The sequence below is a fragment of the Aquarana catesbeiana genome, linkage group LG09, assembly GCF_042186555.1.
Source record: "Aquarana catesbeiana isolate 2022-GZ linkage group LG09, ASM4218655v1, whole genome shotgun sequence".
In the NCBI taxonomy this organism is placed as follows: Eukaryota; Metazoa; Chordata; class Amphibia; order Anura; family Ranidae; genus Aquarana; species Aquarana catesbeiana.
The window spans coordinates 309,743,066-309,761,261 of NC_133332.1; the positions used below are offsets into that span (position 1 = coordinate 309,743,066).

An 18,196-nucleotide genomic window follows, 5' to 3' on the forward strand; every position below is an offset into this window, starting at 1 on the left:
TACATGTATAAAGAAAACAATTCAATGAAAGCTATACCGATTCCTCTTTTCAAATTCTTTTATTTTGTTTCCAATATTTTTTTATTGAAAATATGAAGTACAGAAAATTAGAAAAATTAGCCAAATTCTTTTATTTAAAATCCAACATTCACAAGAACAATGTGTTACATTACATCACTGCTATGAATTTAGCTTTGTTACTGCAAACAAAGTTTTTTTTTCCTGTTTTTTTCCTTATTTCTAAAGGCTATAGTGCCGCTGCCTACAGTTGTGCTCATAAGTTTACATACCCTGGCAGAATTTATGATTTCACTTCACTTAGTATATGTAAAGGGTTTACATCCACTTTAAGGGGGGCCGGACTATGGCCATTGGGAGTAAAATAGGTCCCGACATCAATGCATTATCTTAGGGCACAGTTCATCCCACTGATACCAATCATTGATGTCATTGGGCCCCATCGTTGGTAGCAGTGGGAGGAACTGTGCCCTATCATTGGTATCAGTGGAATGAACAGTGCCCCCATCATTGATGTCAGTGGGAGGAATAGTGCCCCATCATTGGTGTCAGTGGGAGGAATAGAGCCCCCATCATTGGTGTCAGTGGGAGGAATAGTGCCCCCATCATTGGTGTCAGTGAGAGGAATAGCGCCCCCATCATTGGTGTCAGTGAGAGGAATAGTGCCCCCATCATTGGTGTCCGTGAGAGGAATAGTGCCCCCATCATTGGTGTCAGTGGAATGAATAGCACCCCATCGTTGTATCAGTGGGAGGAAATGTGCTCTATCATTGATGTCACTCGACCCCATTGTTGGAGCCAGTGAAAGAAATAGTGCCCCATCGTTGGTGGCATTGGGAGAAATTCTGACCCTTTTATTGGTGTCAGTGGATGGAATGTTACCCCATTGGTGGAATAAAATGGCGTCCCAAGTGCTGGATAAAAGTAAACCAAGGGCGGCAGTTCAGAGACCACCATATTGGATCATAATGTGTATATTTCAATTCTATCCGTGTGTGTACATTTGTAGATGTTCCCTTAAAGATAGTCAATCTTTTAAAGGGGATCCCCACCTTGTGTCTATAGCAGCTTCCATTCTTCTAGGAAGGCTTTCCACAAGATTTGGTGTATGTCTGTGGGAATGTGTGGCCATTCAGGCAAAAGAAGATTTATGATGTTGGGTGAGAAGACCTGCTTGCAGTTAGCGATGTTCCACAGGATTGAGGTCAGAGCTCTCAGTCCACTTGAGTTCCTCCGCACCAAGCTGGCCCCAACCATGTCTTCGTGTAAATGGCTTTGTACACAGGGCCACAGTTCTACTGCAACAGAAATGAACCTTTCCCCAAACTATTGCTGCGAGGTTGGAAGAGTAGAATGGTCTAAAATGTCTTTGTATGCTGTAGCAAGTACCCTTCACTGGAAACATCTGAACTTCATTATATGGAGGGGTGTGCACATACTTTTGGCCTTACTGTGTATGTTTTTGAGCTGTTTTTTTTTTTTTTTTTTTTTTGCGCTACACCAGACCAGAGTTCTCCTTTTATTGTGCCCTATGCAAGCTTCAGTCAGTGTTTTCCTTTCCCATTTCTTTACATGTGAGAAATGCCCACAATTCATATCGGCACTAAATGAAATACACACAGCTGTTAATCTCACAGAACTCGCTGAATCTGAGCCGCCTTATTCCCTGGGGGGGAAAAAAATAAATAAAAACCTGACATTTGTATTTAATAAAGCAGTTGAGTGTCCACACGTTTTAGCTTTTTCTACAGATGTCTTCAGGCGGCGATCACTGCGATTTGCAGTGTTTCCATCTCATTTCAAGGTTACGTGTGAAGCAAACGGGGTCAGTCCACAGAGAGGCCGGTTCTCAAGCAACTTATCACAACTGTCCCAAGCATGAAGATGCAAGATCCCCATCCAAGTCCATAACCCCAACTAAACTGGGAGGTGCGGGGGAGTAATTGTGCTGCCAGGAGAAGTGAGAAGAGCAGGAGAGCGCTTATCTGCAAGAGAACTTCAGAGACAGAATAGGATTAGTAAACACATACTCAAAGGTAACAGCTACAGTCTAAGTCGGGGCTCCTGAAACTTTCTAAACAGAGTTCACTTTACTTCAGACTTTTAGTGCCGGTTCACACAGGGGCGACTTGTCAGGCGACCTAGCCGCCTGACAAGTCGCCTCCCGTTCTGTACAATGGAACCGTTCTAATAGGAGCGACGCAAGTGGCTCCGACTTAGAAAAAGGTTCCTGTACTACTTTGGGGGCGACTTGCATAGACTTCTATACAGAAGTCGTTTTGCAAGTCGCCGTGGAAGTCGTGTGCAGGACGCCTCGGTGAGGCGACCTGCAAGTCGTGCCGCCCCTGTGTGAACCGGGGCTAAGTCTGCATGCACACCTGAGCGTAGCGTCTTTCTGCTCGATTTTGCCACTTTTTTTGCGCGACTTGCACATCTTTATTCAGCATGTTTGAGCTTTGCCGTTTTTTTATTGGCCAATAGCGAAAACTATTCTGCATCATTTGTAGCTAGGTATTTCTGCTTTTTTTTTTTTTTAGCTTTTCCATTAGCTTTTATTTCTTTTTATATTATTTCTTTATTTTTTCTCAGGGTAAGGGGTTACAAGTTAGGTTAGGCGTTGTTATTATTATTTTTTTGTTAGGATATTACTACTTCTACTTCTTCTATTACTTCTACTTCTTCTATTACTTCTACTTCTTCTATTACTACTACTACTACTACTACTACTACTACTACTACTACTACTTGTACATCTACTACTACTTGTACATCTACTGCTACTTTTTACTTCTGCTACTTTTTACTTCTACTTTCTACGTTTGCTACTTTTTTACTTTTGCTACTTCTACTACTACTACTACTTCAACTACTAATAAATACATAAATAACAAATAAACTCAATAAATGAATACTAAGTAATAATAAATAACCCCTACCCTTAAAAAAAATACAATAATAATAAATAACAAAACAATCTAACACATAATAAAGAAAAACATTCTTACTTAATTCTTATTTTGTTTGTGTGTTTATATTTTTATCATTATTATTACTAATAATAATTTAAGGGTTAGGGTTAATTATGTATTACATTTTATTTATTATTATACAGGTTTTATGTAGCGCCAACAGTTTGTGCAGCGCTTTACAACATGATGGCAGACATTACAGTTACATTACAATTTGATACAAAAGGAATCAGAGGGCCCTGCTCGTTAGAGCTTACAATCTAAAAATTTATGATGATTTTTATTTATCTGTGTATTTATTTTAAATTTATTTGTTGATATATTATTTTATTTTTTTCATTTTGGCATAAAAATGCACTAACGGCGCGTTTCCATTCATTTCTGTGGGAATAAAAATGCACCAAAAAAGCTCAAATCTGCCCGATTCGAGCTACAAAAAAAAGCTCCAGAACTTTTTTGATTCTCAGGCGACTTGTAGTGGAGCTGTAAACCGTTTCCATAGAGAATATTTGATCTTTTTTTCTACTCCAGCGTTTTGGAATTTGAGCTTCTAGCTATAAAAACTATAAAACACTGAGGTGTGAATGGGACCTTTTAAAGTGTTACTAAACCCACAACAGTAAAATCAGTCTGTATATGCAGTAAAGTATGCTTGTTGTGCACACTGTGCAACCTAAGGGGTTAATCCTCTGCATTGTGTAAAAAGGCTGTCTGATCCTGTCTCCTCTGATCCTCCCCTTCTTCCACTGTCCCCAGTCCATCTCCTGATGGGTACAGAGCCTTGAAGGCACTCTGCATATGCTCAGTTTGGTGTGTTTTGGGAAGGTGCATGTGATCAGCATAGGGCCAATCGGCACTGCCCAGACAAAAAAAGTCAGGGGTTATGCAGACTCATAGGACAATCATGGGAGAATGAAAACTACTTCTACAAGCTTTAACCAGACACTGTTAGAAGTCACAGGACTGCTATATAATGCTGGTGAGAAAAGGTATTTAGCAGTTTATATTTACTAAAATAATTGCATTACCATGTTCTGTGCACTGTGGGAGAGCAGATATAGTGACTGCAAGCTCCTGGGTTTAGTAACACTTTAAGACAGGCCAGACTGTGGCCAGTGGGACTAGAAAATGACCTGGTGTCATTAGAATTTGACAATTTCCTTGTTGCTGTAGTGAGTGGGAATAAAAAATGCCCCAGAGTTGGTTGCCAGTGGAGGTAAATGTAACAAAACGCCCCACACTCTGAGTGCTTTCGTCATATACCGCTTCCTCTCAGTCTGTATATAGATATCAGATATTCCAATCACTGCTAACAAAAAACAAGGCAACACTCGTTTGGTTGCTGAACATGAACTGTTTATTGAAAACAGAGGTACACAGGTAATACTCTGGACAATCCCCCCCACCTTTGCATTCCGGGCAGGGTAGACTGTCCAATCAGCAGTGAGCTGTTGGAGGAATTTGCCCCCACCAATCTCACAGCTAATCTATTAGAGAAACAGGGGCACTTAGACATAGGTGCATGGGGAGCTGAAAAAAGGTTTTCCCATCCACCCCAAGGGATTCTGGGTTCCACCTCCCCCCCTGCCCAAAGTGACTTTGACACAGTAAATGACCGACCTCTTGAGGGATACTGGTAAGGTTTAGTAAAAAAGCACAACCTTGTCCTTTTAAACTACACATGGGAGGAGGAATATTGCTCCATCCTTTGTGTCAATGGAAGGAACAACAGTTGCCCATCATCGGTGTCAGTGGGAGGAATAGTGCCCCATCACGATCAGTGGTGGTGGGAAGAATTTAGCCCCATCAATGGTGTCAATGGGGGAATATAGCCCCATCGCCGGTGTCAGTGGGGAGGAATAGTTCCCCATTGTTGGTGTCAGTGGAAGGAATAGTGCCCCATCATTGGTATCAGTGGGAGGAATAATGCCCCATCATTGGTATCGGTGGGAGGAATAGTGTCCCATCATTGGTATCGGTGGGAGGAATGGTGCCCCATCATTGGTGTCAGTGGGAGGAATAGTGTCCCGTAATTGGTATCGGTGGGAGGAATGCTGCCCCATCATTGGTGTCAGTGGGAGGAATAGTGTCCCGTCATTGGTATCAGCGGGAGTAATAATGTATCACATCATTGGTATCAGTGGGGGGAATGGTGTCCCATCATTGGTATCAGTGGGGGGAATAGTGTCCCATCGTTGGTATCAGTGGGGGGGAATAGTGTCCCATCGTTGGTATCAGTGGGGGGAATAGTGTCCCATCGTTGGTATCAGTGGGGGGAATAGTGTCCCATCGTTGGTATCAGTGGGGGGAATAGTGTCCCATCGTTGGTATCAGTGGGGGGAATAGTGTCCCATCGTTGGTATCAGTGGGGGGAATAGTGTCCCATCGTTGGTATCAGTGGGGGGGAATAGTGTCCCATCGTTGGTATCAGTGGGGGGAATAGTGTCCCATCGTTGGTATCAGTGGGGGGGAATAGTGTCCCATCGTTGGTATCAGTGGGGGGAATAGTGTCCCATCGTTGGTATCAGTGGGGGGAATAGTGTCCCATCGTTGGTATCAGTGGGGGGAATAGTGTCCCATCGTTGGTATCAGTGGGGGGAATAGTTGGGGGAAGAGTGCTTTTCAGATCTCATTAATCAGCATTCCTTTCACATACATCTATCCACGGAGTACTAAGCATGAAGAGACCATCATGGCCTCCTTAATAATGTCCTTTTTGCATTACATAGCAGAATATCTTCCTAAATGCTTGTAGCTCGCTCAAATGCCAGGGCCCATAGTCGGTAGGCAAGAGGCTAGCATTCAGTCCCCTCCAAAAGGCCCTCAGGCCCTCTGATTCCTCCTGTATTAAATGGTATTGTACTTGTACTGTCTGCCCTAATGTTGTAAAGCGCTGCGTAAACTGTCGGCGCTATATAAATCCTGTATAATAATAATAATCCAAAAGCCTCTGTCCTGGATGAGTGTCACAGTGCCCCATCATTGGTGTCAGTGGGAGGAATAGTGCCCCATCAATGGTATCAGTGGGAGGAATAGTGCCCCATCATTGGTGTCAGTGGGGGGGAATAGTGCCCCTAGGGCCGGTTAAAAGCAAAAGGCTGCAGTTTGGGGTGGGGGGGGGGGGGTGGATCAGGTCTGGATGATAAGGAGTCAAGCTTGTGTGGAACTTCTCAAATAAGGATACTGGAATGGTTAAGTCCTGTATTGGGTATGCGTGTATTATGCTTTAGCTGTTGGTGGCAGTGTAAGGCTAGGCTTTAACTATTCCTTATTCTATCCAAAATAGTAACCAAAGCAAGACACACTTTGACCCAATGAGAAGATACACATTGCGAATAAATACTCATCCTACTGCCCACATGCAGGCAACATTGTACCCCAATGGACACAAGGAAATTTAAGGTGGGAGTTCCACTTTTTGGTTCATAATCATGTCATAGGAAAATGTAATATTCAGAAAATGATAAAAAAGATCCTCAAATGTGATTCCAGCTATGCCATTCAATTAATGAGGTAGTCCGTGTTTAAAAAAAAAAACTAGTTTGTATGAAGAAATAGACTTACAAGTGCTGACTGCATGACAATTAAAGATTTTCCCTCGCCCCTTGAGGGATACGCAAATTAATTCACCTGACTGCAGGAGGATTAGCTGTAGGCCATCTCAGTATAACCCCTAGCTTTTTGCTAGCACTTTTTTATTATGGCAAGACTCTGTTGGCCCTAGTATTAGCCATGTTGTACTTATGTTGCATCCCCATTGTAGGATACTTAGATGACCTCCTTTTGAAGGAACAGTTGGTGTGGACTCTGTCGGAAAATTCAGACTCCCTGATCTCAGGTCTCAACTCCTCTAGTCAAGGAGTGGTCGTCTTCTCCACTTTTGCCACTCCTTCTTCAAGACAGTACTGTTTTGCCAAGTTTCTCTCCAGACCTCTAGTGCCCAATAGTCTGTCGTCCTGGGGCAAGTTGATCTGGACAGATTTGTTTGGTGCCTCAGAAATCTGCCTCTGGAGTCACGAAAGCCCTTCCTGTGCTTGAGAGGATCTTCACAACAGATACCTGTATGTTTTGCTTCTCAGGCATGCTTGTAGTAAGGTGTTATCCTGGACTGGCCTACAATTTTTTTTCCTTGCAAGTGTCCAGTCCTCTAGGTGATACCCTGTTTCCACAAAAATAAGACCTAGTGTGATTGTCAGTGATGGCTGCAATATAAGCCCTGCCCCCCAAATAAGCCCTACCCTGTTTCCCCGAAAATAGCCCCTACCCTGAAAATAAGACCTATAAGGACTTTAACTGGGGCTTATTTGGGGGGGTAGGGCTTATATTGCAGCCATTACCGACAATCGCGCTAGGTCTTATTTTCGGGGAAACAGGGTAGTATAACCCAATATGCAGACTTCCTGTCTCCCTAATCGACTCCAAAAATGATTTTACAGTGAGTACAAATATCCTATTATAATTAAGGTATTTGCATACAAAATAAGACACTAAAAATACATATATAGCAGGGGGTTATGGCAATCAAGGTTGTTACTGCTGATTTGCAAGCCTGTAGCTCATTAAATCAGTGATTTAAAAGCACAACGGACTGCCGGCCAGAACTGCTCCACTTTTACTGCCCCCCCCCAAAACTGCTACCTTCTTTTAGGCTTGGTTCACATATATGCGAATCACATCTGATACGGATAACATGTGAACCAGACCTGCTTTCAATGGAGTCGGTTCACTTGTATGCAGGCCAGTTACAGTGCGTACTAAACAAGGGTCCTTTGCATTATTCAGTCCGGTTCAGGTGTGATTTCAGTGTCAAATTTGCGCCCGAATCGCACCTGAACCGTGTAGTGGAAACCGCACCCGCTTATACACTATATTACCAAAAGTATTGGGACGCCTGTCTTTACACACGTGAACTTAGCATCCCAGTCTTGGTCTGTAGGGTTTAATATTGAGTTGGCTCCGCCCTTTGCAGCTATAACAGCTTCAACTCTTCTGGGAAGGCCGTCCACAAGGTTTAGGAGGGTGTCTATGGGAATGTTTGACCATTCTTCCAGAAGCGCATTTGTGAGGTCAGGCTCTAATGTTGTAGGTGGTGGTTAAACGTGTGGAGCCGATGACTGACTTTAGCATTAAACTTTAGCTGTGGTGGTTTGATGGAGGCCTCTCATCTAATTCCCTGCATGTGTCTTATATTGGTTCAAATGCATTTTAACTTGGCTTTAGTGGTGTACTGCAGAACCCTTTCGTAGAGATGGCTGACCTGAAAAAACATCTTTGGATTGACTTTGGATAATAATAAGGATGCTACTGGTGGCAAAAGCACCCTTCATCCTCAGTGGAAGAATAGTGTTTGACCATTCTCCCAGAAGCGCATTTGTGAGGTCAGGCTCTGATGTTGGACGAGGAGGCCTGGCTCGTAGTCTGCACTCTTAATTCATTCCAAAGGTGTTCTATCGGGTTGAGGCCAGGACTGTGTGCAGGCCAGTCAAGTTCCTCCACCCCAAACTCGCTTATCCATGTCTTTATGGACCTTGCTTTGTGCACTGGTCCAAATCATTTGTTGGAAGGGGGGGGGGGGGATTATAGTGTGGGGTTGTATTTCAGGGGTTGGGCTTGGCCTCTTAGTTCCAGTAAAGGGAACTTTGAAGGCGTCGGCAAACCAAGACAATTTGGACAATATCATCCTCACAACTTTGTGGGAACAGTTTGGGGATGGCCCCTTCCTGTTCCAACATGACTGCGCACCAGTGCACAAAGCAAGGTCCATAAAGACATGGATGAGCGTGTTTGGGGTGGAGGATCTTAACTGGCCTTCACAGAGTCCTGACCTCAACCCAAAAGAACACCTTTGGGATGAATTAGAGCGGAGACTGTGAGCCAGGCCTTCTCGTCCATATCAGTGCCTGACCTCACAAATGCGCTTCTGGAAGAATGGTCAAACATTCCCATAGACACACTCCTAAACCTTGTGGACGGCCTTCCCAGAAGAGTTGAAGCTGTTATAGCTGCAAAGGGTGGGCCAACTCAATATTGAACCCTACAGACTAAGACTGGGATGTCATTAAAGTTCATGTGTGTGTAAAGGCAGGCGTCCCAATACTTTTGGCAATATAGTGTATGTATGTAAACCCAGCCATAGGCGCAGAGGCAGCGGCTGGGGTGTTCAAATGCTGCGCCGCTTTCAGCAAGCGTAGCACCCACCGAACGCAACCCATGCAATGAACCTGGTTAAAGCGGGTGGTAAGGAGGCGACGACTCCTCACCGCCTGTCAAATGCTCTGTGAAGAGCGATCTGAGTGCAGCTCTGTCTTCAGAGAACAAAGCGCAAGTGAACTAGCCCCCCAAAAAATGCTGCGTTTTACAGTACAGGAGGTGTGAAGCACCCCTAAGAGACTTCCCGTAGCTAAACCTTTTCATATTCAGCATGTTACCTGATATAATGAGTAGAAACGACAGATTGCGGAACTTCAGAGGCTGCTTCACTTGGCAGATCCACAGAACACTCACAATGAACCACAGGCCAGAGATGAGCGTGGCACATAACACAAGGATGAGGGAAGCCACTTGCCAGTCTAAAAATAACAAAAACATTGTTAAAGAGAATATTGCAACAAGGGAGAATGAATAGAGGATATACAGAGTTTAATTTGGATACATTCAGGGTTTAATCTGGATCTATTGTGTGCCACATAGTAGGTGAGGTTGAAAAAAGGACACAAGTCCATCAAGTCCAACCTATCTTTAGCTCCACCAGTTGTCACCAATGTAACATCACACCGTGTACCATAAACATCTGCACTTTGTACATTGCTCTTTTTATTAAATTTCCCAGACTGCTGTACATCCATATTACTCTGAAATGTTTAAGGAATTCAGTATTCATCCCATCCAATGGGGGTAGTATTCATTTAATCCACATCTCTACGCCAGGGCTCGACAAATCCCAGCCGTCATGGCGACTAGAAATTGCCTCCTGGCGCCTGGGCTTTAGTCAGCCCATTCACTGCTGACACCACCCAGCATGCTCCAAGCCTGGCGCTGAGGGTTCCCCATAATTAAGCTCCAAGGGGTGTAGCGAAACGCATCGGAGACGTGGCTGGAATTCTGGGCTGAGGCTGCTATTCATCTCACTTTTCATGCACGTGGGTCTGCTTCATGATGTGCGGCTCATGGACCTTTTCCTTTGACGTTGCTGGGGCTGGGTAGGCGGGGTTTCAGTGTGAGAGTCGGGCAATGGAATTCTATTTACCGGGGGGTGGGGGGGGGGGGTCTTGCAGGCGGTCCCTGACCTAAAGGGGCTGGGCCAAGCTATGTAGCTGATTGGGTGTGTTTTTCGTTCGGGGACCGGGCCCTGTGTGGAGGTGGGCAGCTCCCTCTCTGTCTGGCAGTGTGGGGTGTAGCAGGCTGTCAGTGTTCTGCTCTGCTCTCTGGGTGATTGGGCGGCAGGAGGACGGAGCATCACCGCCATGAGCTGCACGGTAAGCGCAGAGGACAAAGCGGCTCTTCTACATACCCTGCGGGTGTCGTCCACCCCCCCGATGTATCCTGGGTTCTGCTTGCCCATCGGTGGGCCTTAGCCTGGCATAGCAAGTGCCGCTGTAGCATCACATATGGCGACCCATCACATTTCGCTACCTGCTGAAGTGCGCATGCGCGATGCCGCCACATGCGTTCCAACACTTTTACGACAAAACTCCACACCCCTCGCGGGCTTGCTTCGCTCGCCACGCTTCGGGCACAGCCTTGCTTCGCTCGGCATAATTATATTCTAACTCTATGTCCACTTGGATAGTGGGGCTTGAACCTGGACTTAGGGGTGGAGTTTTGTCGTAAAAGTGTTGGAACGCCTATGGCGGCGTCGCGCATGCGCACTCCAGTGGGTAGCGAAATGTGATGGGTCGCCATATGTGACGCTACACCGCCGGGTAGAGGAGAGCACACACGTTCGCTCTCCTCCCCTTCTTGTTGCTGACCTGGAAGTGACGTGCTAAATAAAGCTTTGTTCGTTTTAAAAAAAATTGACTCGCTAACTTTTTTAGCTGGCTCGTGGATTCGTAGCAAATTTGTCAAGTCCTGCTCTACACAGCATGTTAGTTAAAGTGATTGTAAGGCCTCGTGTTTTTTTTTGTTTTTTAAATACTAACCTCCGCCGTGCAGCTCGTTTTGCACAGAGTGACGCCGATCCTCAAAATAGAAATGAGAGGCAAAACATTTTTGTATAGTTACAAAAAAAAAAAAAAAAAACAACTCATAAATCCCTTTTGTTTAAAACAAATGATCACATTCCCTCTGTTCTCAGTTGCAGAAGAGCTGGGGGGACTAACATTACCCCATAATGATAACGTGAAAGAAGTTTGTTTGAAATCTTTGCAAATTTAAAAAAATAAATAAAAAACAAAAAACATCCCATGTACATAAGTATCACAGCCTTTCCTCAATACTTTGGTGAAGCTCCTTTGGCAGCCAATTACAGCCTCAAGTCTTTTTGAGTATGATGCTACAAGCTTGGCACGTTTATTTTTTGGGCAGTTTCTCCCATTCTTCTTTGCGGGACCTCTCAAGCTCCATCAGGTTGGATGGGGAGTGTTGGAGCACAGCCATTTTCAGATCTCTCCAGAGATGTCCAATCGGGATGGGCTCTGGCTGGGCCACTCAGGGACATTCACAGAGTTGTAGCCACTCCTTTGTTATCTTGGCTGTGTGCTTAGGGTCATTGCCCTGTTGGAAGATGAACCTTCGCCCCCAGTCTGAGGTCTAGAGCGCCTTTGGAGCAGATTTTCATCAAGGATGTCTCTGTACATTGCTGCAGTCATCTTTTCTTCGATCCTGACTAGTCTCCCAGTTCCTGCTGCTGAAAAAACATCCCCACAGCATGATGCTGCCACCACCATGCTTCACTCTAGGGATGGTTTCCTCCAGACACAACGCTTGCCGTTTAGGCCAAGGAGTTCCACCTTTGTTTCATCAGAGTAGAGAATTTTGTTTCTCATGGTCTGAGAGTCCTTGAGGTGCCTTTTTGGCAAACTCCGGGTGGGCTGTCATGTGCCTTTTACTGAGGAGTAGCTTCTGTCTGGCCACTTTAACATACAAGCCTGATTGGTTGAGTGCTGCAGAGATGGTGGTTCTTCTGGAAGGTTCTTCTATCTCCACAGAGAAATGCTGGAGCTCTGTCAGAGTGACCATCAGGTTCTGAGGCTCTTCTCCCCGGATCTCTCAGTTTGTCCGGGCGGCCCGTTCTAGGAAGAGTCCTGGTGGTTCCAAACTTCTTTCATTTACGGATAATGGTGCTCATTGGGACCAAATTTTTCTGTATCTTTCCCCAGATCTGTGCCTCCATACAATCCTGTCTCAGAGGTCTACAGGTAATTCATTGGACTTCGTAGTTTGGTTTGTGCTCTGACATGTACTGTTAACTGTGGGACCTCATATAGACAAGTGTGTGCCTTTCCAAATCCTGTCCAATCAACTGAATTTACCACAAGTGGACTCCAATCAAGTTGCACAAACAACTCAAGGATGATCAGTGGAAACAGGAGGCACCTGAGCTCAGTTATTAGTGTCATGGCAAAGGCTGTGAATACTTCTGTACAGTATCCCGCAAAAGTAACTACACCCTCACATTTTTGTAAATATTTTCTTATAACTTTTTATGTGACAACACTGAAGAAATGACACTTTGCTACAATGTAAAGTAGTGAGTGTACAGCTTGTATAACAGTGTAAATTTGCTGTCCCCTCAAAATAACTCAACACACAGCCATTAATGTCTAAACCGCTGGCAACAAAAATGAGTACACCCCTAAGTGAAAATGTCCAAATTGGGCCCCATTATCCATCCTCCTGGTGTCATGTGACTCGTTAATAGGTCTCAGGTGTGAATGGGGAGCAGGTGTGTTAAATTTGCTGTTATCGCTCTCACTCTCTCATACTGGTCACTGAAAGTTCAACATGGTACCTCATGGCAAAGAACTATCTGAGGATCTAAAAAAAAGAATTTTTGCTATACATAAAGATGGCCTAGGCTATAAGAAGATTGCCAAGGCCCTGAAACAGAGCTGCAGCACGGTGGCCAAGACCATACAGCGGTTTAACAGGACAGGTTCCACTCAGAACAGACCTCGCCATGATCCACCAAAGAAGTCGAGTGCACGAGCTCAGCGTCATATCCAGAGGTTGTCTTTTTGAAATAGACGTATGAGTACTGCCAGCATTGCTGCAGAGGTTGAAGGGGTGGGGGGTCAGCCTGTCAGTGCTCAGACCATACGCCGCACACTGCATCTAATTGGTCTGCATGTCTTTTGTCCCGGAAGGAAGCCTCTTCTAAAGATGATGCACAAGAAAGCCTGCAAACAGTTTGCTGAAGACAAGCAGTCTAAGGACATGGATTACCGGAACCATGTCCTGTGGTCTGATGAGACCAAGATAAACTTATTTGGTTCAGATGGTGTCAAGCGTGTGTGGGGGCAACCAGGTGAGGAGTACAAAGACAAATGTGTCTTGTCTACAGTCAAGCATGGTGGTGGGAGTGTCATGGTCTGGGGCTACATGAGTGCTGCCAGCACTGGGGAGCTACAGATCATTGAGGGAACCATGAATGCCAACATGTACTGTGACATACTGAAGCAGAGCATGATCCCCTCCCTTCAGAGACTGGGCCGCAGGGCAGTATTCCAACATAATGACCTCAAACACACCTCCAAGATGACCACTGCCTTGCTAAAGAAGCTGAGGGTAAAGGTGATGGACTGGCCAAGCATGTCTCCAGACCTAAACCCTATTGATCATCTGTGGGGCATCCTCAAATAGAAGGTGGAGGAGCGCAAGGTCTCTAATATCCACCAGCTCTGTGATGTCGTCATGGAGGAGGGGAAGAGGACTCCAGTGACAACCTGTGAAGCTCTGGTGACCTCCTTGCCCAAGAGGGTTAAGGCAGTGCTGGAAAATAATGGCCGCCACACAAAATATTGACACTTTGGGCCATATTTGGACATTTTCACTTAGGGGTGTACTGACTTTTGTTGCCAGCGGTTTAGACATTAATGGCTGTGTGTTGAGTTATTTTGAGGGGACAGCAAATTTACACTGTTATACAAGCTGTACACTCACTACTTTACATTGTAGCAAAGTGTCATTTCTTCAGTGTTGTCACATGAAAAGATAGAAGAAAATATTTACAAAGATGTGAGGGGTGTACTTACTTTTGAGATACTGTACATAAGTATTCACAGCCTTTGCCATGACACTCATAACTGAGCTCAGGTGCCTCCTGTTTCCACTGATCATCCTTGAGATGTTTGTACAACTTGATTGGAGTCCACCTGTGGTAAATAAAATATTTACAAAAATGTGAGGGGTGTACTCACTTTTGTGAGATACTGTACATGGGATTTTTTTTGTTTTTTAATAAGTTTGCAAAGATTTCAAACAAACCTCTATCACGTTGTCATTATGGGGTATTGTCTGTAGAATGTTGAGGGAAAATAATGAATTTAATCTACTGTATTTATCGGCGTATAACACGCACCCCAAGTTTAGGAGGGAATTTTAATGAAAAATTTTTTTTTAGGAGGGAAGTTTAAGGAAAAAAACTTACATTTAAATGCCCATTAGCCCCGGTTCACACAGGGGTGGCACGACTTGCAGGTCGCCTCACCGAGGCGACCTGCACACGACTCCCACGGCGACTTGCAAAACGACTTCTGTATAGAAGTCTATGCAAGTCGCCCCCCAAAGTAGTACAGGAATCTTTTTCTAAGTCGGAGCGACTTGCGTCGCTCCTATTAGAACGGTTCCATTGTACAGAACGGGAGGCGACTTGTCAGGCGGCTAGGTCGTCTGACAAGTCGCCCCTGTGTGAACCGGCACTTAATGTAGCCTTATCTGTGTCCATCTGCAGCCTTGTCCATCAATGCAGAATGATCAGTGTCCATCTGCAGCCTTGTCCATCAATGCAGAATGATCAGTGTCCATCTGCAGCCTTGCCCAGTCTCATTGCAGCCTTATCGTTTAAAATTAGCGCCGCCGAGATACACAGAGCCGGATGTCCGGGTACTCGGCTCCTCTCTCAGTCCCGCCCCTTGGCCCGTCTCCTATGATGGACATAACACGGGTCCAATGGCGGGACTCCGAGCCGAGTACACAGTACACTCAGCTATGTGTATTTCAGCGGCGCTCGCTCCTCTCCCCCTCACAGACAGCGGGGATCGGCGTATAACACGCACCCACGATTTCCCCCTGACTTTAAGGGGGAAAAAGTGCGTGTTATACGCCGATAAATACAGTATTTTGGAATAAGGCTGTAATGCCACGTACACACGGTCTGACTTTTCGGCTACAAAAGTCCGACAGCCCGTCCGACAGACTTTTGACGGACTTTTGGTGGACTTGCGGCGGACTTTCTAACGAACGGACTTGCCTACATTACGATCACACAAAAGTCAGACGGATTCGTACGTGATGACGTACACGACTAAAATAAGGAAGTTGATAGCAAGTAGCCAATAGCTGCCCTAGCGTGGGTTTTTGTCCGTCGGACTAGCACACAGACGAGCGGATTTCTGGGTCCGGCGGAGTTACGACGTAAAGATTTGAAGCATCTTTCAAATCTAAAGTCCGTCAGATTTGCGGCTGGAAAAGTCCGCTGATAGTCCGGGGAAGCCCACACACGATCAGATTGTCAGCCAGCTTTGGTCCGTCGGCATCCGTCGGACTTTTGTAGACGAAAAGTCCGACCGTGTGTACGTGGCATAACATAACAACATTTGTAAAAAGTGAAGCGCTGTGAATACTTTCCGGATACACTGTGAGTGTGTGTGTGTGTGTATGTATATATATATATATATATATATATATATATATATATTTATTATATACACACACATGTATATATATCCCACCTTGTTTATCAAAGTTACCTATTAAAAATGGAAAGATCTGGAGATCCTAGTTTCTTCTGATCTAAAATCTTACAATGTTGTTTTACGTTCTATATTACTCACCGGTGCTCAGTGCAGATCTGCAATGCCATGCGTTGCTTTGTTGGCTGCAGATTTCCCACAGAGACAGAGAGAAATGCTTGGATGTCACCCAGGAAGGGCTGACCAGGGCCACCACATTCATAGACAATGCCAGGAACCCGCAGAGGAGCACGACAAAAGTGAACTGTCTGGGGGGCATCGCTGGAGGTAAACTTCCAATCTCGGGGGACATCCTTTACTCCTCCACAAATATTCCAATGACCTGATCTCCAATGTACCACAAATGGTGTTCTTCAGTAATCTTCACTTAACCTCTCAATGTCTGCACCCTGTTAAGCTTTGCCAAGATAATCCTGCAAAATGTCATGTAAACTTTGTACTGGTTATATCCTGCAGGGGCACATGATGCTGACAGCATAGCCCCACCAAAACAATGTGCAACGCAAACGGGAGGCATGACATTCTGTGGGCTTCAGCACAGAGCTCTCTGGATTCAGCTGGCAGGAAGGTTTTGTTAGGAGTTCAGCAACAGTTAAACATCACCATACATGTTTATAACGAAAAAAATATAATCGCCGTATCAAAAGCAGCCAGGATCTGAGGGCTACATGGTATTGCCCGCTTTCACAGCAGGAGGTCATCTGCCTAAATTGGGTTTAAAGGCTACTATAGAAGAGATAAAGATATAAGCAACCCCAGTCTAAATCTGACCATACGTTTCTCTTGTACCATTTTCCTTTAGATTTACCAAAACCATATAATATGGGGTCAAACCTAAACATTTTCAGTTTGTATGCAATGGGGCAGGCCCTTGCACTACATACAGTGCCTGGGGAAGGGAGATGGAGAAGAGCAGTGACACTTCGTAGAGGGGAGGCAGAGGAGAGCAGGGTACTATGGAGGAGGTGAAGGAGAGGAGGGACACCACAGAGAGGGGGAGATGGAAGACAGCAGGGACACTATGGAGAGGGGAGAGGAGTGCCATGACAGAGAGGGAAGAGAAGAGTGCTGCAATAAGGAGGGTGGGGGAAGGAGATGTGCAGCACCACGGAGAGGGGAGGTGGTGGAGTGGAATAACACTAGGTAGAGGGGACGGCTTTGGCTACACAGGGGCGTATATGGAGTAGCGGTGTATTGGGAGCAACACCATATGGAGTGTAGCAGTGTACTGGGGGTGTAGCGACGTATGGGGAGTAGGGGCGTGTGGAGTGTAGCGACGTATGGGGAGTAGGAGCGTGTGGAGTGTAGCGACGTATGGGGAGTAGGGGTGTGTGGAGTGTAGCGACGTATGGGGAGTAGGGGCGTATGGAGTATAGCGGCATATGGGGAGTAGTGGCATATGGGGAGCAGTGGCGTATGGTGTGTAGTGACGTATGGGGAGTGGGGGCGTATGGAGTGTAGCGGCATATGGGGAGCAGTGACGTATGGGGAGTAGGGGTGTATGGGGAGTAGGGGCGTGTGGAGTGTAGCGACGTATGGGGAGTAGAGGCGTGTGGAGTATAGCGACATATGGGGAGTAGGGGCGTATGGAGTGTAGCGACGTATCGGGAGTAGGGGAGTATGGAGTGTAGCGACTTATGGGGAGTAGGGGTGTGTGGAGTGTAGCGACGTATGGGGAGTAGGGGTGTGTGGAGTGTAGCGACATATGGGGAGTAGGGGCGTATGGAGTGTAGCGACGTATCGGGAGTAGGGGAGTATGGAGTGTAGCGACTTATGGGGAGTAGGGGTGTATGGAGTGTAGCAGCATATAGAGTGTAGCAACGTATGGGGAGTAGGAGCGCATGGGGTGAAGTGACGTATGGGGAGTAGGGGTGTATGGAGTGTAGCAACATATGGGGAGTAGGGGTGTGTGGAGTGTAGCGACGTATGGGGAGTAGGGGTGTGTGGAGTGTAGCGACGTATGGGGAGTAGGGGTGTGTGGAGTGTAGCGACGTATGGGGAGTAGGGGTGTGTGGAGTGTAGTCACGTATGGGGGAGTAGGGGCGTGTGGAGTGTAGTGACGTATGGGGAGTAGGGGTGTATGGAGTGTAGCAACATATGGGGAGTAGGGGTGTATGGAGTGTAGCGACGTATGGGGAGTAGGGGTGTGTGGAGTGTAGCGACGTATGGGGGAGTAGGGGTGTGTGGAGTGTAGTCACGTATGGGGGAGTAGGGGCGTATGGAGTGTAGTGACGTATGGGGAGTAGGGGCGTATGGAGTGTAGTGACGTATGGGGAGTAGGGGTGTATGGAGTGT

General features: G+C 45.9%; 1 protein-coding gene across 1 annotated transcript; it reads right to left on the reverse strand.

Annotated features, from left to right (window-relative positions):
- Nucleotides 1-185: 185 nt before the first annotated feature.
- Nucleotides 186-16,378, reverse strand: LOC141107319 (transmembrane protein 47-like). The gene is made up of 3 exons (XM_073598011.1): nucleotides 15,983-16,378; nucleotides 9,416-9,556; nucleotides 186-2,014 (listed from the first exon to the last, which is right to left on the reverse strand). Exons 1-3 carry the CDS (start codon nucleotides 16,191-16,193, stop codon nucleotides 1,845-1,847), a joined length of 522 nt encoding a protein of 173 aa, XP_073454112.1. The 5' UTR covers nucleotides 16,194-16,378; the 3' UTR covers nucleotides 186-1,844.
- Nucleotides 16,379-18,196: the final 1,818 nt, after the last annotated feature.